Source organism: Pseudomassariella vexata (assembly GCF_002105095.1).
Source record: "Pseudomassariella vexata strain CBS 129021 chromosome Unknown BCR38scaffold_5, whole genome shotgun sequence".
Classification (NCBI taxonomy): domain Eukaryota; kingdom Fungi; phylum Ascomycota; class Sordariomycetes; order Amphisphaeriales; family Pseudomassariaceae; genus Pseudomassariella; species Pseudomassariella vexata.
In genome coordinates this window covers 631,447-656,106 of record NW_024467960.1, presented here as the reverse complement: position 1 = coordinate 656,106, position 24,660 = coordinate 631,447, and the positions used below count along the sequence as shown (strand labels likewise).

Here is a 24,660-nt window from a genome sequence, read left to right as displayed (position 1 = left end):
ACGGATGGTTGCGATTACCTGCAGAGGCTCCCCCTCCTTGTCCGCTTCAGTTGAAACGTTCTTACATAGCGACGTGTATAGGCGGCGCTGCACTATTCTCCCCGGAAAAACACCCACACATGGCTGCTACGTAAGATACGATGCGTACCCGTGGCTCTTCCAGGCAGTTTTAGTCACATTGCGTACCACGAAACCTCAGTGGACGTTTCACAGCCATGAGTTGCCGTCCCTTAAGGTTGTGGCACGCGGGGAGATCGTCTAAGGTATCCCAGAAGGCCTCCCCCGTCATGGACAATGGGCGCCCCCCTGTAAGATACCGATCATCGTCGAAGGCCGCCCAGAATGAAACGGATGTCGGATGCCCTGCAGCTCTGCTTCCGAGGGTTGCCCAATCCTGCTGCGAAGCCGAGATACCGTCACCTGATTGCCTCACAGACTGCCGGCAATCCCGTATTGAGGCCCACCTTGACCAAAGTCAATGTCAGATTTTTCCTTTTGCTGGAGGGCCTAGAGCCTCTAATTGGAAGCAAAGTAAAGTTAAGCTGTAGTGGTGAGTTTCGGTTGCAATTGCTGTTCTGTCATGCCAATTTATGGTCTTTCTGCAACGGCCACCCAAGAAGGCAGCTCCATCCAATCAGAGGGGGGGAGATTCTTATCTTTACACAAACAAATTGCTGGTGCTGCGCCCCGGTTCTTTCGCGGTGGGAGCCAGCAGTACCCCTGTGACGATATTGACCTTCTTGCAGCTTCCATTCTCGATTGGGACTCTTGCCCAAAGCCAGCCAAGCATGACAAGGCTGCCCATCTCCGAGCAACCCCAGCAGTCTCTAGCATGACTTCAGCTGTTGGCTTTCATCCCCTGCAGTGTTTAAAAGCTTGCTACTAATTCAATCTTATCGCAACTCTGTTTCGTTCGCTGACGATAGACGATGACGAATGAACTGCCCTACACTCGGCCGGTCGCATTATGCATTGTTAATGACGACTGGACGTTTTTTTGGCTCTGCGAATTAAGATGCAGCTGTACAACCTCGGGTGCGGTGTACCATGTCGGGTCCCTGCCTGCGGCCATGCAACTTGAGGGACCGCAGAGTCAAGAACCATACAAGACGCCAACAACGATATAATCTCCTACCCAAAAGGTAAGCACGTGTGGAAGAAGACGCGGTTGCGATGTGCGCATCTGTCAGATGCTGCATCGTAAGCTACGTATTTTGCATATCGAACCCCCGACGAAGGGGGACGATCTCACTCTCTCTCAAGGTCAAGGTCTGGCTACGCCACGAGCATATCTGAATGTCCTTGGGCGCGCCCATCTGTCGTCGCTCTTTTTTTGGTCTTGAATTCTCATTGCAAGGCCAGTTTAGCAGTAGTTGCTGCTGCGTCAGTCGACAAGTCCTTCTGCTCGGCGACTAATGTGGTTGCTTCTTCTCGTAGTTGAGGAAACTCTGCCAAACTTGGGTACCCCCCCAGGGTCTATCGCCACGCGCATTAGCGCAATTTTAGCCACGCCCTGTCCCACGCTGGCCCTCTCGTCTCAAAGACCGTACTTCATGTAAGGCCATCCCACTGCAAACAGCCCTTCCCCGGCTTTGTTTCTTCTGGACGCTCTCCTGGACACCACTACCTAGTTGTTGGCTCAGACGTCCGTCGAGGCCGTACCGTCACTACCACTCGACGCTTATTCCTTGATCTTCTCTGACTTGTCGGCCCCGATTGCTGAGTCTTTTGTTCGTTCAAGATGGTTGTCATCGAAGGCGTCGACCTCGACGCTTTGCCGTATGTACAGCTGTACCCATATAATGGCACGGGAGCTAGCGGCGGGGATTCCGTCACGACGAACTTGAACATTTGGTATGAGAGTGGTGATATCGCGTGGATGATCACATCAACAGCCCTCGTGCTGCTTATGATTCCCGGTGTTGGGTCAGTACTGCCCATCCAGCTCATCCTGCGCTGAACCTTTCCACTCACATCAGTACAGCTTCTTCTACTCCGGACTCGCTCGAAGAAAATCGGCTTTATCACTCATTTGGCTCTCCGTCATGGCCACGGCCGTGACCACCTTTCAATGGTTCTTTTGGGGTTATTCTTTAACCTTTTCGCACACCGCCGGCCCCTTCATTGGTGACCTGGCCAACTTCGGCTTCAAGGGTGTTCTCGCCCAGCCCTCCGTGGGTTCATCCCGACTTCCCGATCTGCTATTTGCCGTCTACCAAGGCATGTTCTCGGCTATCACGGTGGCCCTGGCAACCGGTGCCGTTGCCGAGCGTGGTCGGATGCTCCCCTGTGTCATCTTCATGTTCGTCTGGGCCACGGTTATTTACGATCCCATTGCATGCTGGACATGGAACCCGAGCGGGTGGTCCAACAGGATGGGAGGCCTCGATTTCGCTGGAGGTACTCCCGTGCACATTTCGTCTGGCACCGCGGCACTGGCGTACTCGATGATGCTGGGAAAGAGACGTGGTCACGGAACTCACGAGCTGAACTACCGACCCCACAATGTCACGCATATTGTTATCGGTACCGTGTTCCTCTGGGTCGGCTGGTTCGGTTTCAACGCCGGTTCTGCGCTCTCGGCCAACATGCGTGCTGTCATTGCGGCGACTGTGACCAACCTGGCGGCTTGCGTTGGTGGCATCACCTGGTGTATCCTTGACTACAGATTGGAGCGCAAGTGGTCGACGGTCGGTTTCTGCTCTGGTGTCGTGGCTGGTCTGGTTGCCATCACACCCGGTTCAGGTGAGAATACGAATCTCCCGTTTTGGTTTGCTCATTATGCTTACTTGATTGTGAAGGTTACGTACCTGTTTGGGCTGCCGTCCCCTATGGGATTTTAGGAGCAGCCTTCTCCAATTATGCGACGAAGCTCAAGTTCCTTGTGCGCATTGATGATGCCCTAGATATTTTTGCCGTCCACGGAATGGGCGGACTCGTGGGAAACATCTGCACCGCTTTCTTCGCCCGGGCCGACATTGCCCACTTGGACAACATCCAAGTCATTAACGGAGGCTGGCTGAACCAGAACTGGATCCAGCTGGGTTACCAATTGGCCGACTCTTTCGCCGGGGGCTCTTACTCCTTCGTCGGTACTTGCTTCATTCTCTTCATCATGAACATGATTCCTGGCCTTCAAATACGTGCGACCGAGGACGCCGAAATTCTCGGTATCGACGACGCCGAGATTGGCGAGTTCGCATACGACTACGTCGAGTTGACCCGAGAAGTGCTCAATGACATGGATGGCGACGGACAAAGCCGTTACTCGGGTGACGCGAACCCCTTCGATCCGAGGGAAAAGAATAGCATCCCTCTGATGGATACGAGGATCTACGCTGGGCCGTCGCAATTACATGCGCAGTAGCTCTTTGTTTGATTGGATGATTGCTAGGGAGGCATCTTGCCGTTTGCTACAAATTTATAAGTTCAAGAAACTCAGCGACACCCCCGTGGGACCTCGGGGCCTTGCATATACTTCGTCGCTGGGGTTTTTATTAATCAGGTCCTGCTCGACAAGGTCAAACGGAAGGAAGTCTGCCTTGCCTTGCATTGTGTTATGCATTGGATGATTGATGGGTTGGGGTACCTTTTGGGGGTTTGCCCCATAGATGAGCGATATGTACTGGAGCTGCAGAGAGATGTGGGGGAGGAGGGGAGGGGGAAGACTGTCTCCCTCTGGGCATATATCGTACCATATCTCGATGCTGTCGAATCAGCTATGTCTGTGTCCCACAACACCACATGCGAAATCCCATGCTTGGTTTGTGTATAGTTACCCGAGCCCGCGAGTATGAATGATGTGTCGCCGAAGTACACGACCAATAGTGAAGTCTCGGAATGAGGTGGAACGAGGTTGAGATTCTCAATTTAGTCAAAATTAAACCCGACCTCCGCCGCAGGTAGTTGTCACACCCACAGCACTTGACATTTGTCACTTCAGGTCTGTCCAGAGATGAACAAAGTCGTAGACCAACTCTGACAAGCGCAAGCGTTTTGTCGGTGTACGACATATAAGCTGATGTCTGAAATCCAATGCGGCGGTAAACCAGCACTTAATTGCTAATATGGTAGGAATATTGCTAGGTCGCAAGTACATCTGTCCTTAAAGAACTAGGACGTCCCGTAAAGGGCTCTGTGTAGTGTTCTTTACCATTGTAGCTGTTTTCGGAAATATACTTTTCTTTGCTACCCAAGAGCGCAAGTGCTATTTACCATGTCTTGACGGCCTGCCCGGGCTGCCTTTGGCTCTCTCGTGTCGCCGTATTTCGTTGCGGCGCCAAATTTAAGTAAAGACATTTTATTCCCATGCCTACTATTCTTTGCCCGCGCAATGAGGGTTAACATGTATTGTGACGAAGCTGAACGGCTTTTCTCCCAGTTTCTCTCGAGTCTCAATGAATCACAGCTTTACATCTAGAAAGTCTGACCTAACTCATGGCCCCAAATCAAGAATTCGCAGCTCGAGTCATCCGAGCATGGCCAGGTGTACAGGTAAAAAAGCCACGAGAAGGCGACCGCAAAATCAACAACGCCGAGCTCGAGTCATCGTACCCGTAGAAAAGCCACGGGAAGGCGAATGCGAAACCAACGATTCGCAGCCAGCTCGAGCCATCGTCCGCCTCGCAACAGCGCCCACCCTAGCAAGCCAACGTACCTCATAGCGTGCTGGGATGAAGTCTTACACTGTTTGTGGGGTGTCTGCTTAGTCTTTCTACCAAGGAACTGCCTCCAAATTGACGAGACAGGAATGCCAGATCCATACCTTCTCCTTCAGTTATTGGATATTCTCCAACCCCCTTTCTTGCATTGGCTTCTTGATCTAGGCCTACACTCTCAGTTCCGTTCACCCAGTCAATCTCGTGCCTCTGGTTTTCATTCCTTCGAGTCGAAATGGGCGTGTGCACGGTGGACGCTGGATTCAACATATGGGGCTGTGGATATCAGCCTTAATTACGTACTTACATCTGAGCTAACAGCCGGCTGTAAGTGGACGAGTTCGATAGTGCTTCTGTAGGGTATTCCCCCGCAGCCTGACTGTAGTCTATCTCTAGCTCTCCCTCCCAGCAGTAACATTGTTTAAGTGATTTTCGGTGTGACTTTGGTCTCGACGGATTTTAACCACACCCAGAGGTAAGTAAACTATCCGCTCCTCTCGGATCCGAACCAAGCTAATGCCTAAACTAGACGTTTAAGGGCCTCGCTTCTCATGTCCCTCACTTTATACCTATTAATCGTGATATGCAGCCGATCGAGCCTAACAGAGTCTTCGGGCACCATCCCTATTACTATTCACATCGCTTTAACTCTGATATAGGAGCGGGATCGAGACAAATCCTAGGCGCGGCACGAGTTATTATGTATCCTTCTAGAGTAGAGGTAGACTATGTCCGATGAAAAGCCCTGTACATAGATGATATGAAATTCCCGCGTGCGTAATTACAGGATCACCCGCTCTATTCACAACCATTTAGAGTACCCACGACCACTAAGAGTAAGGGAGTGAACAAACCACTACTTAGGCTACGGTCTTCAGGATTATATGACTAGGAAGGAGAAAGACAAGGATGATCAAAAGATACAACATAGACACCATTCTATCGACATTCTATTTAGAAAGCGGCTCGCTTTCTATATCAGAGTTGACTAACTATAGTTTACTTGCCCAAAACGACGGAATCCCCTTAAAAGGCAGCCTGGACTGCCCCGTACGAGCCGAGGGTAGCTTGCTAATAAAGGCAAGGGATCTACACTTGCCCCGTTGTCGTGGAATTCAAGTACACTAAGGTCGGTGATACCCGAGGCTCACGGAAAGTCACAAACTTGAATACCGATTTCTCTTTGCTATTGAGAAACTAGATAGTGTATAGGCACTATCATTTCTTTCCGCTATTATAACCCTCTTCCGTGAGATTTGCTCTACGGCGTTCAACTTCCAAGTAAACCATACTAGCTGAACGTAGCTGAAAATGCGGCGACATAGTATTTAGGTCTTCCTGGAATTACTTGGTTATCGGACACCGCTTAGTTTGGCAGTTTCATGCGGGTTTCCTGTGGCTAGCGTCTTACAGGATGGGACTTCGATGCGAGCTAGAGACTATCATCTATGGTTTTGGATTGAATGTTGGGAGACTTGGTTTGATACAGGTTGGTATTTTGTTGCTTGATCTTGCCCCCAATCAGCCTTGCTCCTTCCCCTCGTTTCCACATCTCATGACATTGACGGCCTTCTGTATACCATTGGCTTCGAGCTTCGTGGCTACTTTCTAGGCAGGTAGTCTAGCGATTAGAGAAAACGCTATTCTGACTATCTGGAGGATCCTTGCGCGGCCAGGTGCTCTTCAGCAGCTGTTCTATACACCAAGTCCCGCCGTTCGTGTCCTGATACCATTTGACCGTGGACAGGCACTACCTTACCGTTTCTAGCTGCGGCGCTTTTCCCTTTTATGGCAAAGAGGATAACGTGGTTCTGAAAGAGCCTTGTCCACAGCGCAGCAATGGGGACCCAGCCCAGGAGCCAGCTAGAAACTGGCATTGAATAAAAAAATGCTTCAATGGTTACATATGGCAAGGCATTGCACAGATTCGCAGATCTAAACATCTTGTCATACTTTCACGTGGCTCTCGTGCTTTCATGTACCACCGGAATGGCTATGCATACGAGAACTTCCTAGGATAATCCAGTTCGCTTACCCTTCAGCGCCCGTCATAACGTGGCTATCATAGTATGCACATCACCGAATTCCCCCGGCCAGAGAAGGAGCCGCCATGTCCATTCCCCGAAGACTTTGCTATGATGGGCCCAGCGCCGTAACAAGCATACTTCCCAATCGGCTGGGTTCGAAATAACGAAACAGAAGGAGGAACGAAGTACCTCGACGTCGCAGCGGGTTCTTTAGCTGAGGCACTGGCCCGCTAGACACGAATCATGGTTGGTCTACGTCACACTCCACCAACTCAGTGTGCTGCCGCCCGCCATTTGAGAAGGATATTGATCGCTCGTACAGACGGAGGAGGTTTGAAACCCAACCGAGTCTATCGAGCAAGAATAGGAAATTGTCACTCATATTGTCTTGAGAAAGCGCATCCAGCGCATAAGCACGTCTGGCTATTCGGGTCTTCTTATTGCATCATACAGTACTAAGCATTGCCATTACCATGGCTAGCTACCATCTCATGATCCTCTCCCATGTAATCAACCAGCTATGGCTCCATTCATGAGCCTCTCCTACCTTGCTTCTATATAGATGCTTATAACCGTAAGTCTAACCGGGACACGGCACAATTGTTCCTCAACTGCTCGCCACCTGATACCAGAATCGTCGCAGTCACTCTCGCTCTGCAGTCGTCGAGCCGAGCCACAATCCGGCTTAGCACCATCTCTCATGCGGCTCTCGCCACGTGACGCCCAAGATCTCGAAGATCTTCTCTTCGTCTTTTCCTTCAATCAGCTGGCCCTCTGAAAGCTTGACTCGGTCGAAGCCTCTCATCACGTCCTTGTACAACCCCCTCTGGTTAAGCCGCATTCCTTTCTTGGATGCCAGCAACCGCATGGACCGGTTGAAAATATCGTTGCCGGTAAAGTAGATTACGGCAGCGCCGAATTCCGTCTCTGGGACCAAGAGGAGGTCGATTCGTCGCCAGATAGGGCGGTGCTCGTCGGTTTTGCCAGGGAAGTCACTTTGGGGCAACACACAACAACCATGCCATTTACTACCCTGACTCTTAGTCTCGCTGTGGCGAAGAGCGGCAAGGGTGCACGTAAGGAAACCATCGTCGCCCAGCTTGCGGACTAGCTTGTCGAGAAACGGGACAAGCTCGTCAGTAGAAGTTGTACCTGTCTTGGTGATGATGAAGTCAATGTCACCCGAGCTTTCCGACCCCCTTCGATAGCTACCTCCAATCAGCAACTCCACGGCTGGATCGATGGCTGCGGCTGCTCTTTTGACGCAATCGCCCAAGGCTTGTACCTCTTGGCGGGGTATTCTCGTGTTCAGATCCTCGTAGTGCTCAATCCCTACCCGCTGATTTATGGTCAAATTTGCCTGCTTTTTGAGATCCTCGATGGTCCGAAATCCCTGAGAAATCCACTTGTTTGCTTGACTCAGGCCCACGCCATAGATCTTCAAAAACTGGTCCAGGACCTCGGCCACGGAATCTTGTTGAGCATACTCTAATCTTAGCAGTCGATTCGTTGTAGCGATCTCTTCAATTTTCTGTGCCAGTCGGTGGCCAATATCGGGAAGGGGGAATGCCTCTTCGTATGTAGTGACTTTCCAATTCAGCCGACGAAGGGTCGCGATGCCTTTGCGATAAGCATTGACGCGCCAGTGGTCATTAACACGACTGTAGTAGTCGCACATGCTTTGCAGAACCTCAATGGTTCTTGCGTTGGGACTGTCAGAGTCCTTGGAACCTTCCGTGCCGCCTTTCATACACGCAAATTTGTCTTGCCATGACACGTCATTATCTGCATACTTAACCGGCTTTTTCGTGGATCGCTGCTTCTTATTTTGGCGTTCCTCGTCGGAACTGCCTGTTTCTGCCCCTCCATCGACGGTTGCCAATACCTCCTCTTCATCGTCTAGAATAAAGTCACTGAAATGATCACGAGCCAGCTTCATGTACTTGGTGAGCTCATCTTCTGGACCCGGTGGTGATGAGTTGCTGGACTGATGCTTAGCGGAGGCAGCTCGGTCATCTGGTTCAGGACTTGCCGGATTGTGCCGTTTACCCTGAAGGGATGAAGGTATGACTTGAGTTGCTCTGGGCTCTGGGCTTCTCTGTGAACCACAATTCCGCTCCGGTGTAGCGCGTGGCGGCACGTAGGCCCGTGTCAAGGGGGCGTTACGACGTGGCTTCAACTCCAGCGACTGTTCTGACGTTTGAGACTGACCAGGTAGATCAGCTGGTGTTTCTGACGTGGAAGCTTGAGGCGTGTCAGCTAAGGGGAAACCAGGCACCTTGTAGTGTGGTTGGTCTGGATTGACGAGAGCGTGGTACCCCTGACAATCGAGCGGATAGGTCTCGTTGACAATGATCTTGTCAGTAGTGCAAGCCGCCTTGGCTAAGGTGCTCTCAATGTCGGCGTACGTAAATTGTTTATCCACAATGACATGGGTGGCAGTCTCCAGGCCCCTAGTCCACGTCGCGCCATGTTCTTTAGCTTTCTTGATGCGAGCTTTTCGTACGGGATTGACATCATCGTTGGGAATATAGTAGAAATGCAAGCCCGTGAAACACCTTTGTGCTTCAGGGACTAGTTGGAACGCAGGTCCTCCCCTCTTGCGCTTTATCATCTTGTTCGCCGATGGCGAACTCTCGTTTTCACTTGAAGATCGTGGTGCTGATTGCTTTTTGCGTAGCAGAGGGTGTGTGATTTTACGCGCTGCCGCTTTGCGCGGCTGAGCGGTTTCAGGCACCGGCGTGTCTGATGCGTTATTTAGCTTCGCGGAAGCCACTTTCGACTTCGACGCCTTGGAAGCGCGTTTAGTGGGCTGAGGGGTATCGGGGATAATAACGACCTCGGTGCTCTGCGGCGTAGGCTCTAATGCAACCCTTCTGGTGTCCGCACGCGACGCCTGTATGTTGCCCGAGGAACGCGCGTTGACCGAGGCCTTTAGAAAAGACTTGCTTCTCTGTCTGCGAATCTCCTCTTCCGGATCAATACCATCATCTCCGTCGTCCTGGAGAGATTCGAGGCGTTGGAAGAAGGCGATCTTGTCCTTCAGAGGTGGCTCCATCACACCGGCACCATGATCATTGGTGCTTGCTGTTTTGAGACGAAAAGACGATGAGTCTGGGGGTGGGTCTTCCAAAAGGAACCACGGCTAGGTATCCAAATGGGACCGCGAGTTGAAGTTGCCAAAGAGTTCGGGCGTGGTTGGAGTTAGTCAAAACGATGGCGTTTGCGCGCAGAGCAATTTTGGTACAGTACACTTGAGCAGGTAATCGTGAGGAATCCACCTTCTGCTTTTGGTCGTCCTTTGGTCCTGCCCAATCACAAGGCATCTAGAACGTGGTAATTGCCTAAAATGTACTATCGCCATAAAACAATCGGGTTTCATGCCTGGCGAGGTTCGTCGTTGTTGAGACTAAGTACCTAGCTGCTTCAAGTATGACCAGTGCATGGTCCCTTGCATTAAAACATCAGATGTATATGTGCCGACCATGGACATCAGATTTTTGTTAATTCCAGTACTGCCACAATGAGCATACAAGCATCCATCCATAGTATTCAGAAAAGCCAGGATTAAGCTACATTTACAGAGTACTTAGACACGAGCCGATACCGCTGCGAATTGAGAGCTCAAGGTCCAAAGTTTCAAGATCGCGGGGCGACGCGAGCTTGGTGGCGGGACTAGGTGCGGTGTTTTTTAAATCTCAACATCATCATTGCAACATCACAACTCGATATCCCCTTCGAAAGGATCTTGTCACCGGTCCACCGTCAACATGTTCACCGGCCTGGTAGAGGAGATAGGCGGTTAGTACCTTCCTCGATCCTCCTGATTACAATGCCCCACGTTCTGCACGTCCACCATCTCTTACTAATCACCAAACCACCACAGTGGTCGCCGAGCTCAACCCTCGCGACGAAACTGGCGGCACCTCCCTAACCGTCACCCTCCCCACTTCGTCGACCCTCCTCTCCGACGCCAAGCTAGGCGACAGCATTGCCATCAACGGCGTGTGCCTAACCGCGACCTCCATCACCCCCTCCCCACCATCCTTCACCGTCGGCATCGCGCCCGAAACCCAGCGCCTAACGAACCTCGGCGTGTTGACGCAAGGCTCCAAGGTGAACCTCGAACGCGCGGTGCGGGCCGACACACGCATGGGCGGACACTTCGTGCAGGGACACGTTGACACCGTCGCCGAGATCAGCAAGATTGAGCAGGACGGCAATGCGGTGACACTGCGGTTCACGCCGCGGTCGCAGGACGTCATGCGCTATGTCGTATTCAAGGGCTTCATTGCGCTGGACGGGACGAGCTTGACGATTACGAAAGTAAACGATGAGGTGGGGTGGTGGGAGGTCATGCTGATTGCGTATACGCAGGAGAAGGTCGTGTTGGCGCAGAAGAAGATTGGGGATACGGTTAACGTCGAAGTGGACGTGCTGGCCAAATACGCTGAGAAGAGCATGGCAGGCTACATGGGCGCGCAAGGCGATGATGGGCTGAAGCCAATCGTGGAGAAGATGGTGCAGAATCTCATTGCGCAGGCGATGGGCGCACATGCTTAGGTTATCTCGTCGAAGTTTGGGTATCTATGTTGTCGTAATTTGATGTATACTCTACATATAGACCGACAGTTGTGCTGAAAGCCGACTGATGATATGGACATGTACAACTCTAGTAAGTGTTCATGCATCTCCCCATATCTCTGCAATCTTGTGGCTGAGGGCTTTTGCAACCTTTCTCCTTCCGTACAAGTTCCCCATCTCGCCAAACACTATCTCCCGCTTCTGTTTGTTGCCCTCTGCACCAGGCCCCAGCCGGTCGAAGGCCTTAACGAATTCATTCGGGGTTTTCCAGCGCTTTTGTATCTCGATGGCTGTCTCGCCAGTGACTTGTTTTGTGCACATGAGCATTTTCAGGAAGACGTCTCGGAGCGTCATCATATCAGACTTGGACGCCAGCGAAGCAAACGCGTCGTAGCTGATGTAGTGCCCAGTTTCCGGCTTCTTTTGGCGCAGATCCTCCAGCAGGGGCAGATAGTTTCGTGCCGTCAGGACTTCGGTCGGTATTACCAGCAAAGACTTGCTCTCATATTGTTTGTTCAGGAGCAACGTCATGCGGGTGAGATAACGGATGGTGTCGTCCATTTTTTGGGTTTGCTTCAGGAAATAGCCATTAACCACCTGAGTAGACGCCATGGCAGACCGCACCATCTCATCGTATCTCTCTTTGTTGGATGGATCAATTGCCATCTCTTCCACAATGTAGATGACATTCTTGACCCCGGACCTCTTGAGGCGAAACTTTTGCTCATGGAATCGCCCGTCCTTGATACTACCGATCAAGTCATCAAGCCTCTTTCTTTCGACAATCCAATCAAGGACGAGTTCATCTCCTTCGGCTCCTATTCTTCGGAGAAAATTGGGATCATGACACTTGGCCACCCACAATGCATCGCCGACCTCGAGTGGACGCACGATGGGCGTGACCCCCTTCTTTGCGAGTTCGATTTGCATGTAGTCACGGTCCGTCTTGGCTCGAACTTCTCGATTATCCAGTACCAGGTGAACCGTGAAGCTCCCGGGTGGTAGGCTCTGGGGCCGGAAACTTGGGATGGCCAGCTCGGTAGATGCTGTATTCCCATCAGGCACTACATCAGCGTATGCGAATGCCGGCGGCAGCGATGGCTCAACTTCTATGGAATGCGATCTCTCGGCTGGCATTAAATCGGATACAGCGCTCTGAGCCACCTGAGCTGCGGACCCCGACCTTCCAAGAGGGGCAAGGGGGGCAGCATCTGGGTTAAGGGTTTGCTGGATCCTGCTGGCGACTTCCCATCCCTCATCCGTCAGAGAGTACTTTCTTGTAGGCCGTCCTCGTTCATCGACCACATCTTTCTGTAGCAGAGTTTTCATGGAATTCCAGGCAGTCTGCTCATGGTCCGGTGTTAGTAAATGCTCTTCATATCCCAGCTTCGGAGGATCATGTCACGTCTCGGGACGGTAAGTGGTCGCTTTCTACGGATCGCTGAGACAGAACAAGGAAAGAAGAAGAAAGCAAAACTGCGAGAAACGCTCACGTAGAAACTGGTTGGGTCGCTAGGTGCAGTATAAGAGGCGTCGCAATGAGGCTGGGCTGCCTCAATTAGTTTATCCTTGGTCAGTCCTCCCGAGCTTCCAGCTCTAGCCAACCCCATGACCAAACCATACGCCCCTGACCGGTAAGCCGGAACATAGGGCTTGGTCTTTCGCGGTTTTTTGGCGGGCCTCGCTTCGGCATCGCCATTATCGTCGTCGTCAGGCTGGCCAGGCAATTTCAGCTTTCTTTTCAGGGGCATGGGCAAGCCATTCTCCTCGCAATGCTTCTCAAGGTTGTGGGTGAGCCGCTTGCACAAGGTCTCCCCGAAGCCCTTGAGTTGCTGCAACTGATGTGGATGCGTAAAGGTAATAGGGCAAGCCTTGAGGGCATGATAGGCACGTCTGTAAACAGTCACGCCTTTGCTATTGTGTTGCCGAGCCTGGTCCTCCCATTCCTTGAGCCATTGCAGATAGAGGGCGTTTCGGATGTGCTCCTCGGAACCCTGTGAAGGCATGATGCCGAAACTCTGCGATGCGTGACAGAGCCTCTGAAGGCAAGCCAGAAGCAATGGCAATAAAAGAACGCCAGTTTTCGAGCAAAAGGATGGAGTTTTGCCCCGTCACATACTTCGTACGGCCAAACCAAAGGCTGCAGTTGTTGTCATGACGCCGACACGCGTTCCGCGTCAAGAACAAAGCGCCAGAGCACATGACTCTGATCGGCATTCGAGCTTAAAGTACCATCCATCCCCGCTGTTGCAAGGACCAGCTGACAGGGGTCTCAATGCAAGTGGCATAACTAGGTATAGTTACTTCATATACTTCACAGCCCATGATGGAATTAATTATAATGTTCCTATATGTTGGAACAGTAGTTGAGATTAGTAAGGAATTTGGAGATGGATATGAGGATGGCATTCATCCGATCATCGGATGAACACTTGGTCGCAGGTGTCCATTGTTTTATTGCCATCACTTAAATATTCCCGTTGAATCGAGTTGGATCTATTTTTGTCGCAACGTAATAGCGGGGCAGCAGCGCTGAACAAGGAGGGGGAGGGGCATTGCAGCTGACTTCAAAGCTCAATTCTTCCCCGAGTGTACTCAGCTTCTCTCATCAACCTGCTCAGCACTGCCTTAGTATCTCAGCTTCTTCGTAATTTCTGGACGGCCGACAATTGCTGGCATTCTTTCTGCATCTCGCCTTTGGATCTCCTCCTGTTTTCCAACTTTGGTCCTTTGGTCATCTGCCACATTTTCTTTCCCACCGCTCGTCTGATCTACCTTAAGGTACACACATAAGTAAAAAGCTTACTTGCCCAATCATTCCTAGACCTTGCAGAACGTTCGACACGATGGATCGAGAGACTATCGTTGCTGCCTCGCGCAAGCACGACGTTGTGCCTCTCGAGGGAGGCAAGTACTACACGTATGGTACTGCCGGCTTCCGCATGAACTCGGATCTCCTCGACGGCATCACCTTCCGAGTCGGTCTTCTCTCTGCCCTCAGGAGCCGAAAGCTCAACGGCCAGGCCATCGGTGTCATGATAACGGCCAGCCACAACCCTGCCAAGGACAATGGTGTTAAGATTGTCGACCCCATGGGCGACATGCTGGAGCAGGAGTGGGAGGTCTTTGCAACAGGGCTCGTCAACTGCCCTTCTCACGAGGTGCTCGCCGACACCTTCTTCAAGATCGCTGAGAAGCTTAAGATAGACCTCAAGTCACCTGGAAAGATTGTGGCCGGGAGGGACACCCGTCCCTCGGGCATCACCCTTATGCAGTCGCTGATCGATGCCTCCAACGCCACCAACACCTCCATTGTCGACTTCAAGGTCCTGACCACACCCCAGCTGCACTATCTGACTCGATGCATCAACACCGAGGGAACTCCCTCCTCGTATGGCGAAGTTAGCGAAGTTGGATACTACAAGAAGCTCAACGATGCTTTCCAGCGTTGCCTGCGTGGGAAGAGGGTAACTGGATCTCTGACTGTTGACTGTGCCAATGGCGTTGGTGGTCCGAAGCTGAAGGAGTTGCTCAAGCACGTTGACTCTTCAAAGACTGGACTCGACTGCAAGGTGGTCAATGACGACGTACTCAGGCCCGAGGTCTTGAATCTCGACTGCGGTGCCGACTACGTCAAGACCAGACAAAGAGCGCCGCCCAATCCCAAGCCGCAACCTGGTGACAGATGGTGCTCTCTGGATGGTGATGCTGACCGTTTAATGTACTACTGGATCGATCCCGAGTCTGGCTTTTTCATGTTTGACGGTGACCGCATTGCCACCCTGGCAGCTTCATTCATCGCAGATCTCTTCCGCACCGCCGGTCTCGACGAGGATCTGCGCATCGGCGTTGTCCAGACGGCTTATGCCAATGGTGCAAGCACCAAGTACATCGAGAAGCACCTCCAGCTTCCCGTTGTCTGCACACCCACTGGCGTCAAGCATTTGCACCATGCAGCCTGCGCGTTCGACATCGGCGTGTACTTTGAGGCCAACGGCCACGGCACCGTTCTCTTCTCGACGGAAGCTATGCAAACCTTTGCCAAGAAGGAACCCCAGTCCCCCGCCCAGAAGGATGCTCTGGACACCCTCCGAGCTCTCGGCGATCTCATCAACCAGACCGTCGGCGATGCCATCTCCGACATGCTCATGGTGGAAGTCATCCTGGCGCATAAGGGATGGTCGCTCCGCGACTGGGCGGTGACGTACTCGGACCTGCCCAACCGACTGGTGCGCGTCGAAGTGGGCAACAAGGACCTGTTCCAGACGACTGACGCCGAGCGTAAGCTATCGCACCCGGTGGGCATCCAGGACGAAATCGACCAGTGCGTCAAGAAATACACTAATGCTCGATCGTTTGCGCGGGCCAGCGGCACTGAGAACGCCTGCCGGGTCTATGCCGAGGCGCAGTCGCGTTCCGAGGCCGACGAGCTCGCCAACAAGGTCGCTGCTATCGTCAAGAACTACGGCGGGGCGTAGGAGGCCGCGGCGCAGCACCGGGTTAATCCGTACGACATTGTCATGATGTCGCTTGGTTTTGCGACGATGCGATGACCGATTATTTGGTCGGCTAAAATTAGTTGACGTATGTGGGTAGGAGAGGGGAAAGAGTGCAGAGGCTACGAGACGACGAGGGATGGGGTGTCGGGCTCTACGAACTGAATGCGATGCATGAGGAACTACCACAAAATTCCACGGCGTTTTGATTATTTGCTTTCTTTCGCCAGGTTAAGAATCAAGAAATAAAACATGATAGATATCATCAGGTCTATTCCATATTCATCTCTACTGGAATTAATTGCATATCGATCAGTGTAACCAAGGATTACCTCCCTGTTGCACCACAGTTTGGTAACGGGTTAGACGGTCCCTTTCACCTGAAGATACATAGAAACGATGAGCGGTACCTGACTAGAGCAGTGAAGTATGGACAACTAAATGAAGTAAAAAACACAAGTCACAGTGAATGTTTTCATCCCCAGAGGCAGCACCCCCAGAGGCAGCACACCCTGGAGTAACAATACATTGCGGAAACTATCTACACGTCAAGCCTAAATAATTGAAGTATATTTACAACCTAACAACCATTTTATCTATGTCTTTTTTTACTCAAAGGCTTTTTGCCTTTTTAATACGATTATCAATATATAGTCATTTATCTGTCTATATTAGCCGTAATCACTTCTAGCGCTTATTTCTGCGTAAGAAATACTTTAAAAGTTAACACGCACCTCATGAAGATTATTCTATACCGCCTAACGGATGACTAGCTTAGATCCATTAAGTTTAGCTTGTAACTAGGCGTTAGGTTAACGTAGATCACTAGCTTAGCCGTGTTACTATCAAGTCCCTTATCTACGTTCTACGTCAAGGTCCGTAAGTAATAAGAAACGCTACTGCCTTTATTTTCAACGTCCCACAGCTTACATGTAGTATAGAATAGGATCTGATCGAGTTAATTATTATCTAACAGGTTATCTAGTGTAACGGATGCAGTACAATGTAACGAGCCTGTTGTACTACCCTGATGTATATATCATACTATGCAGAGGGAAGGAGGAAGGAGGAAGGGAAGGAATGGCGGTGAGGTAGGGTAGCGCTGATTTGTATGCTCTTAGGTAGTGGGGCGTTTGATCTGTGCTCCCCAGAGCCAGATTCCTGCGCACAGGCCAAGCCTGTCACATCTAGAACTCTAATAGTAGAGTGATTTAGAAATTATACGCTATTATAACGCTAGCTAGACTTGGTATTCTTATATTTACGGAGGGGACTTTGTTGGTAGGTTGAGAACCAACGTAGTATGGTAGTGAACGCAACGCAGTCGCCAATAGGGCGAACCGACGACGCGGCGTGATGCGAGTGCATATGGGGTGTGAATTGTTGTATTGGAAAAGGATGGCCAGGTCAGCTATTCTGGCCTGGCAGAGCTCTTTTATAGCTCTTATCTTATCTTATCTGTCTTATCTGTAGCTATAGGGTAACCCCCCATGGGGTCACGTATCACAGCGTATGTATTTAGTCCAGCCATTAGGGCACGGTTTGACATACGGGAGTACTAGTAGAGGTACCGGGGGCTTCGAGCCTACGGCGTATTTAATAATAATAATAATATATTTACGGCTCACTGTTATTCCTTAAGTATGTGCTTGAAGTTATACTTCGGTATATTAACCGCTATTTTAGTTTATCCCTGAAGTTCTGTGTTAGGCAACCTTGGTGGGCTTTGCCAAGACCACCAAGGTTACCACGTGACTTAGCCCTTCGGGACTAAGCCCAACCTTCGTGCTCCATAGGACTAGATAGAATGTCATGCTTTTACAACCTCACAAATCTTTGACCACCTTTGCGTGTAACATTCTGCCTAATACGCCACGTTAAGATATATTTATATGATTATAACCTACTGTGGGATTGAGCGCCATATGTGTGCCTGAGGTGGTGCCTGAGGTGGTGCCTAAGGCAGTGAAATCGCTTGTGTAGATAAAAAGGTCGGCACCTGCCTACCTACCTTAGATGTAACTTCTTACATAGCACTCCGAGCAGTCAATACACACATCACACTGCGCATCGAGCATCGTAACCAATACAGGATCTGTATAGAGTCATCATCTGAGGGTTGAATCCCTCACCTTGTCACGCCGTGCTAGGGGTTGCAATCCTTGCCACTACGCCACCGTACCAGATGTCTTCACCAAAAGAGACCAATACCAAAGTCAGGGACTTTGATATCTGCAACCACTTATCAATCTGTTCAAACCAGTGTAGGTCAATCACGTGACAACCGTCACAACTCCGCAGCAGGACTTAATTACTCGCACAAACCCTTACAGACTCTGTAGTGGTTTACGCAGCTAGACTATTAGAGGTTTCGTTACACCGTGCCAGCTCGGTTTTTAGAAAGTGAAGTTAGCGTAGCAATGGTAATGTTGCTCTTGCTAGAGGAGGTCGCCATAAACTCGGCCTCGGTAACACTATGCGGAAACTGTGGGATTGAGCGCCACGGTTATGCTCTAGGCCGAAGGCGGTGTAGCGGCAATTGCACTAGTGGGGTCAAAACCCTTCCTCATAGATAAAATAGCTACACAGAAGACACAACAGAGCAGATAGATAGATCAATCAACAGAGGATCTACACAGAGTCATCAATAGAGGATTGAATCCCTCAGAAACCACTATTGCACTGTTTTTCTTAAATACAAAGCTGAGAGTAATCTGTCCGCCAACGAGGCGAATACACTCGGGAATTAGCACCTAGATTGTCACAAGCCATAAAAACTTGGAGGGCCAAGTTTCTTTCTTTGTATCTAATTGTTACTGGCGTTAGGAATTGACAATTGTGCCTGGCCTCCCCTTACACAGTACCTACTGTTACATAGATAGTTGCTTCTGACTTAGCTACGCCTACCCTATATGACTAAAAACGGCTAATAACCATCTCCTTCTCTGTTTCACCCTTCTTAAGTCTAGTTTGTCTATATTATACTCGTTAAGCGGCTACATGTAGTATTGTGTTAGAAAGTTTGTTCATAGTGTGAAGTCTCTTGGAAGGTACAGGGCGGCCGCTATTGGTAGGGATTGCCTTAATGCGCTTGATAAAGCCGTTAATCCAATGTAAGGGCCAGTGGCTATCCGCGTCCTTGAGCATCTCTTGCGCAAATACGACAGTAAATCGCTCCGAGGGTGCACGCCCGTAAGCTTCCTTCTATAGTGAGGTAATCGGCCCTCTGGTGATGATTCTGAATGAATATCGTATTGACCGCTATGCCTGCTTGCGCGTTGTGCTACGTAGTACGGAGTTGAGTGGCTCTGTAAGGTGAGCTCCCGCTCTCTAAGAAAGGAAGGATGGAAGGAAGGGTCTGACTTACTATCTACACTAGCAAATATACTGCGTTCGGCCTAGGGCATAACGGTGGCGCTGAATCCCACATGTAGCATCTAATATAACAGGAAGTCTTCTAAGTTACCAGATAACCGTTGATTAACCTTCTGGGCTTGCTGTCACGAAACGCCTCTATCAGTGCGTGTGAAGAGAGTTGATGACTACAGGCCGAATTTCTTCGCGGCTGACCTAGTACTATAGCCCAATGATACAAGTTTTCGGGCTTGTTCGATGCGCCTTTTTACGTTGACCATGATAATTTCATACAGAATAGTGCTTTACCATGTGGATGTTATCAGATTCCGAGTATTGGGGGCTGTATTGGTACTACGAAGGTGCGTGAGGGACCAATCCCAAGTTGGCCCCGAGCGATCCTTAAATACTACAACCCGTGCCTGCCTGCCTCGTACCCCTCCACACCTTAGGTCACAGCTTCCCACAGTTGTCGAGAAAAGAAGCGTTGAAGGGAAAGGGGAGGAGGGCGCACCGCGTTGTTAGCAAAATCAGTGTTACGATGGGGCCCCGGGGGGTGGTCCAAACGGTTAGTCATTAGGCATATCCATATCAACAATCATAGCAGATGGAAAACAAGTCCATTCGCAGCAGCCAGCTCATAAACGCCACTGCCGACTGACCCATCAACCTCTGGATGCGAAAATGTGGTATCTCGAGGGACGTATAAGAGCTACAGTGTATCGTTTCTCGTCAGTCATCAGATCTCCTGCCCCTTTCGTCTCTAGAACCCTAAATTCCAAGTCTTCCTGACATTTAAGTCACGACTTGTCGGATCCCTCTATCAATGTGTCAAAGGCTTGACAACGAGCCCATTCCTCAGTCGTCCGTCCTCTGCCGGACCAAAACGCCACCAGTGCCCAGAATGTACTCATGTACAATAGTGTTGTGTAATGCAATCAGGACTGGCTATCCTCGAGTAACTCGGGGTCTTCCTTTCGAAAGACGAAAGCCAGGTCACTGAGATAATCCACCCCCCAGTGAATGGTCTGGAGCATGCATTGGGTCAAGACGATGGACTTCTAGCACATTTTGTAGTCCAATCGACCCTCAGCGTATCTCGTGCTGTCCTGAGTGTCGAGTAGGTATTTGATGCTGATGTCCAAGTCTCTGCGGTTCTTGTCGTTCGGACGAACCTCAAGGTTGCATTCCACCTCCTCGCCTTGCTGCACCGTCAACACATCCTTCAAGTAGAATACAGTCTGCTTCCAATGTGTATACTTGGTATGTGGCCCTGTCGAGAAGCGGATTGGCTTATGGCAGGCTGTGAAATCAATATCGAACCAGGCAACCAACGCATGTACGAAGTCATCGCGGCGGCAGGACAGCTTGAAGGGAACCGAGAAGGCGAGGTCGGCTACAGTGCACTTGTAAAGGTCGAGCGTCAGGACAGAGGCGGGGTCGGTGACAGCGGCCTTAACCTCAACTGTGTCAACCAGCGGTTCTGTCAGAGCAGTCTCCTTCAGCGGCGAGTAGTCAAAACCATAGACGTTGTCCCAAACTATTCACGTGTTGTCAGCTAAGAAGCGAGTGTGGAGATTGGCATCCATGTCCAAGACCAGCGACTTACACCCTATTTTCTCGTCCTTGTACTCGCCATCCTCAATACCGCACACGAAAATCGTTGCCTTGTCGGGGAAGATCAAACCGTCCTTGTTCAGGTACTTGTCACGGGCATACAAGACGGTGTCGAGCATGCTCTCGTACAACAAGAAGTAGCCCATCCACTCAGAGATAATGATGTCGACTTTTGGGAACGGCAGCTCAATCTCCTCCATCTTGCCCTGGATCAGAGTGATCTTGTCGCTCATGCCATTGGTTGCGACGATCTCCTTGGCCTTGAAGATGATGGTCGACATATCAACACCAATGACATGCTTAGCACCAGCCTTGACAGCAAACCTAGGTGGCGCAGGGGGCATGAGTATCCGCGAAGATGAGCAGCCTCAAGTGAGGAGAGTGTGAAAACTCACATGGAGAGGATAGCAGTTCCACATCCGACATCAAGAACAATCTTGTCCTTGAATAAGTGCTTGTTCTGAACAATGGCGTTCATGTAAGAACGCGTGCGGACTTCATCTTTCTGACAAAGGGATATGGTGTTAGCTGTGATACACGAGTTCAATCGGGGCAATTTTTTTATAGATATGTACGTACCAGCATTTCCTCGTGGATTCCTGAGTAATGAGAATTTCACGTTAGTAGAGCCATTCATCCATCATTGCAATCAGTCAATTGCGTGCTTACCATGGTGGTTGTAACTGTTTGAACCCGATAGTTAGCAAGAACGTTCCACGATCAACGCCGTGTTTACTAGGCTCAACTCACCTATTGAAGTAGTGCTGCTCGGAATGGGCCATGCTCTTGAGCGCCTGCTCGGCCTGCTCGACGTCCATCTTTTCACCAGCCATGATCGCAGATTATAGTACAATCTGCTGAGAAAATAATAGTTTCAAGTGACCGTCGAGACGTGAGGTGAACAATTAAATGGCCCGTTGTTCTCTCTTGTCGGGCATGGATTTTTTTCGTCCATTTTCGATTGAAGGGTCCAACCTTGAAATGCGCCTTCCGTGACCGCCTGGTTCCACCGATAATCGGAAAAGATTTATTCCGTGAAGTCCTGGTTCTCTGCAGCTAGGCGTGGAGGTGCTTGGTGAAACTCGCCTGAAAAAGAATACAAATTTGTTTCCAGGGGGGTACCTTGGCTCCGAAGCTCAGCTCGGGTAGCCCTTTTCGGACTGACCGGCCGAATGAACCTTGCTGTGATGACATTGGCGGGAGGATAGCTGTTTAGTACCTCCAGCTAACATGGCTATACACATTCTGACTGGTTTATAATATTACTCATGTTTTCAAATCGCTAGAGACAGCTATTTAAAGGGAAAGGAGCATAGACTGGGTATCCCAGGGGTGGGGTGCGGGGGAAGGGATAAGGCTGGACGGTCTAAAGTACGCCGGCATGAGAAGGCTCTGTAAATCACAAGTAAAATAAACTTCAGGACGGTTTTCACTAAAAGGGAACATGTATCAATCGTCAACACAACAGAAATGTTAGTAGGCCAGTTCGAAGGCAATACTCCGCGCTTTCAACTATCCATAACAAAGGTCGCTAGTAGCAAACCACACCATTTCAAGTCCAGCTCGTGTAAAGAAAAACATGAATAAAAGTGTCATTGATAGGGTATGGTAACGAAGAATATGTTGTGCTATAGGTATAGGTCATATGATCATTAGACCACTCCTAGCAACTAGCGTTTCGCCAAACCGCAACTCCCAGAGGTGCAACCTAAGAGCCATTTGTAACATGCAACCCGGGACACAAAAGGTCCTCCAAAACTGACCCGCGTCGAGGCAAACCGCAGAGCGTACTTGGAACCTGGGTCCAGTACGCCTCATAATCACTGTTGTGCCGGGCAATGATGTTTGTTTGGGATCCTATCTCTCATGATTTTAATCGAGCACTTCCAGCAATGTCATCCTGAGCATCCTTGACCAGGAAACTAAACAAAAGGGGTTAGTAGGGGGTGAGTATGTGAACGGCGAAATGTAGATGAACTCACTTGTACCACACAATAGTTGGCACAATGGTACCAAGGTGCCATAGGCTATGTGCATCCAGCGCTCCCCATATCGGGGGGAAGTCTAGCAGTTCCAGACTCATGATCATCATAAGCCAGGCCACGACGCACCCGGGCCAGATGGCCCAAGACCGGTGCGTCTCAGTGTACTTCCTCCAGCTGAAGTACGTCCATAACGCATTCTGCACCAGCCCAACGACAACATTTGCCACCATGTTGTACGAGTAGTCCCACTTCCACATCTTCAGGTATATGACGTGCATAGCGTACAAGCCACAGCAGAGCCCCGTCCACATCCTGACGATGCTCCTTCTGAGCGGCGTGGGCCGGTCGAGCCGAAACACCATAATGGGGGTGTAGTAGGTGCCGTAGAGGACGCTTGCGCCGGCGGCGAAGTAGTCGAGCTGCTCGGTGAAGATGAAGTCGCGGGTGTGGAAGATGGCGCTCGAGATCCAGGTGACAACACCGAAGTAGGCGAACAGGCAGTAGTACCGGCGCAACGGGTAGTCGGCGGGGATCTGGGCGCGCAGCTTGGCGAGCCCGTGTTGGTGCGCGACCATGTTGCCCAGGCTGAAGAGCACGCTGAAGGGCTCCTGTATGCCTAGGACCCGAGTGAAGGGCCATTTGCCGTGGAATTGGGCGATGGGTTCGTCACGGGCGAGGCGGCGCGATGTGATGATGTGTTGGCAGGTGTAGTCGCATTCTTGCGGGCAGGTCCAGAGGAGGAGGCGGTGGTGGAGAGCTGCGCACAACAGGTCGGTTAGCTCATGTTGATACAGAGAGGACTCGGTCAGCAAGAAGGCAGGTCGTGCTTACGGATACGCGTGGGATTGTTATTGGGGTCGCAATTCTCTCTGGCGCAAACCTGCAAGGGTCTCAGATCAGTCTTGGTAACCTCTCGGGCGGGCATTACAGCTCAGAACAGAGGCGCAGTTCGGCTGTTCTATATCGTACCTGGACGCATTCCCGAAACTCAGGCAGGCGGTCCCCCAGCGAGGCTTCGGCCGTTGTCAGCAAGAAGCAGAGGATGAGGATCGCAGCCAATGAAGGCGATATCCTCGTGTAGATTCGTCCTAGCATTGTGTCGGCATTAGGGGCTCGAAAGAATGAAGCTCTCGTCTGGGCAAGGTAAGAAGCTGTGAAGGGAGAGCTGGCGTCTCGGAGCTCATGGCTCGTTTCTTTGGTGCTTAGCCAACCCACGCCGTCCGGGTGTTGCAGGCTTGTAACTTTTGTCACGAACGCTGGTAAAAATAGGCTCTGATTGGTCAAGACCACTTTTCAACGGCCTGTTCATCCATCATTAGACCGTGAATACCCCGGATTTTCAACCGAAAACCGTTGCATAAACAACATAAAATGACGGCTTGCGCCACATGAGGGTCGTATGCTCATCGCAATCCCAATACTTCTATATTTGGCAGAGGTCAGTTCTGACCAGATGGCCATTGCCCATGTCACCCAGACCTTGAGTGAACCACAACTGTGAGTTGCATCTCGAACCAAACTGTAAGACGTACTTCTCCAAAGGTTACGGCCAACTCTCCGCCACGTACTAGATCCCCAAATGAGGTACTGTATGACTATGTAAAGTAGATTGCCAAGAAAGCCAAGGCGACAACCCCTGCAGCCTCGATCGATATCGGATCTATTCCAGAAAAGGACACGGACAGCTTCACTCCACGGCCTTGCAGACAATATCCTTCACAAATCTACCGAGCCTCAATGTCTCAAGCCGAACATTCAGAGATCATCCCATGGTTGAGCCAGCACAGGCAAGTTCTTGCATTTTGCGGAGATGATGGTGACATTGACCTTCATGATGGGGGCTCTCCGGTACCAGATGGGCTTGGTCTGAACGCCGGCTGCGCTCTGGCAAGTTTAACCAGCCATGATAGCGATGCTGGTCTGCAAAGTATTAATATAG

At 50.7% G+C, this 24,660-nt stretch overlaps 7 protein-coding genes across 7 annotated transcripts; 3 read left to right on the top strand and 4 right to left on the bottom strand.

Annotated features, from left to right (window-relative positions):
- Window positions 1-1,741: 1,741 nt before the first annotated feature.
- Window positions 1,742-3,367, top strand: BCR38DRAFT_456617 (ammonium transporter; the record flags this gene model as incomplete). The annotated part of the gene is made up of 3 exons (XM_040861939.1): window positions 1,742-1,926; window positions 1,985-2,745; window positions 2,802-3,367. 3 exons carry the CDS (start codon window positions 1,742-1,744, stop codon window positions 3,365-3,367), a joined length of 1,512 nt encoding a protein of 503 aa, XP_040716906.1.
- A 4,003-nt stretch (window positions 3,368-7,370) lies between these two features.
- Window positions 7,371-9,299, bottom strand: BCR38DRAFT_340427 (uncharacterized protein; the record flags this gene model as incomplete). The annotated part of the gene is made up of 1 exon (XM_040855790.1): window positions 7,371-9,299. One exon carries the CDS (start codon window positions 9,297-9,299, stop codon window positions 7,371-7,373), a length of 1,929 nt encoding a protein of 642 aa, XP_040716905.1.
- A 1,156-nt stretch (window positions 9,300-10,455) lies between these two features.
- Window positions 10,456-11,248, top strand: BCR38DRAFT_407931 (riboflavin synthase; the record flags this gene model as incomplete). The annotated part of the gene is made up of 2 exons (XM_040858217.1): window positions 10,456-10,486; window positions 10,572-11,248. The coding sequence occupies 2 exons, from the start codon at window positions 10,456-10,458 to the stop codon at window positions 11,246-11,248; spliced, it is 708 nt and encodes a 235-aa protein (XP_040716904.1).
- Window positions 11,249-11,368: 120 nt separating this feature from the next.
- BCR38DRAFT_456614 (uncharacterized protein) lies at window positions 11,369-13,275 on the bottom strand (the record flags this gene model as incomplete). Its single annotated transcript, XM_040861938.1, has 2 exons — window positions 11,369-12,613; window positions 12,763-13,275. 2 exons carry the CDS (start codon window positions 13,273-13,275, stop codon window positions 11,369-11,371), a joined length of 1,758 nt encoding a protein of 585 aa, XP_040716903.1.
- An 840-nt stretch (window positions 13,276-14,115) lies between these two features.
- On the top strand, window positions 14,116-15,747 carry BCR38DRAFT_483605 (N-acetylglucosamine-phosphate mutase-like protein; the record flags this gene model as incomplete). The annotated part of the gene is made up of 1 exon (XM_040863643.1): window positions 14,116-15,747. One exon carries the CDS (start codon window positions 14,116-14,118, stop codon window positions 15,745-15,747), a length of 1,632 nt encoding a protein of 543 aa, XP_040716902.1.
- Window positions 15,748-20,180: 4,433 nt separating this feature from the next.
- Window positions 20,181-21,569, bottom strand: BCR38DRAFT_340003 (HNRNP arginine N-methyltransferase; the record flags this gene model as incomplete). The annotated part of the gene is made up of 6 exons (XM_040855744.1): window positions 20,181-20,659; window positions 20,729-21,060; window positions 21,132-21,241; window positions 21,316-21,335; window positions 21,406-21,419; window positions 21,487-21,569. The coding sequence occupies 6 exons, from the start codon at window positions 21,567-21,569 to the stop codon at window positions 20,181-20,183; spliced, it is 1,038 nt and encodes a 345-aa protein (XP_040716901.1).
- Window positions 21,570-22,175: 606 nt separating this feature from the next.
- BCR38DRAFT_169452 (PER1 protein) lies at window positions 22,176-23,921 on the bottom strand. Its single transcript, XM_040853842.1, has 4 exons — window positions 23,691-23,921; window positions 23,553-23,601; window positions 22,719-23,478; window positions 22,176-22,658 (listed from the first exon to the last, which is right to left on the bottom strand). The coding sequence occupies exons 1-4, from the start codon at window positions 23,814-23,816 to the stop codon at window positions 22,601-22,603; spliced, it is 993 nt and encodes a 330-aa protein (XP_040716900.1). The 5' UTR covers window positions 23,817-23,921; the 3' UTR covers window positions 22,176-22,600.
- Window positions 23,922-24,660: the final 739 nt, after the last annotated feature.

Excerpts from the sequence above, each read along its gene's own strand:
- BCR38DRAFT_169452 (XM_040853842.1), bottom strand. The coding sequence starts at position 23,816 with ATGCTAGGACGAATCTACACGAGGATATCGCCTTCATTGGCTGCGATC. Across the intron at positions 23,602-23,690 it reads AGTTTCGGGAATGCGTCCAG|GTTTGCGCCAGAGAGAATTG; the intron begins GTACGATATAGA and ends AGACCCTTGCAG. Across the intron at positions 23,479-23,552 it reads TAACAATCCCACGCGTATCC|CTCTCCACCACCGCCTCCTC; the intron begins GTAAGCACGACC and ends TGTTGTGCGCAG.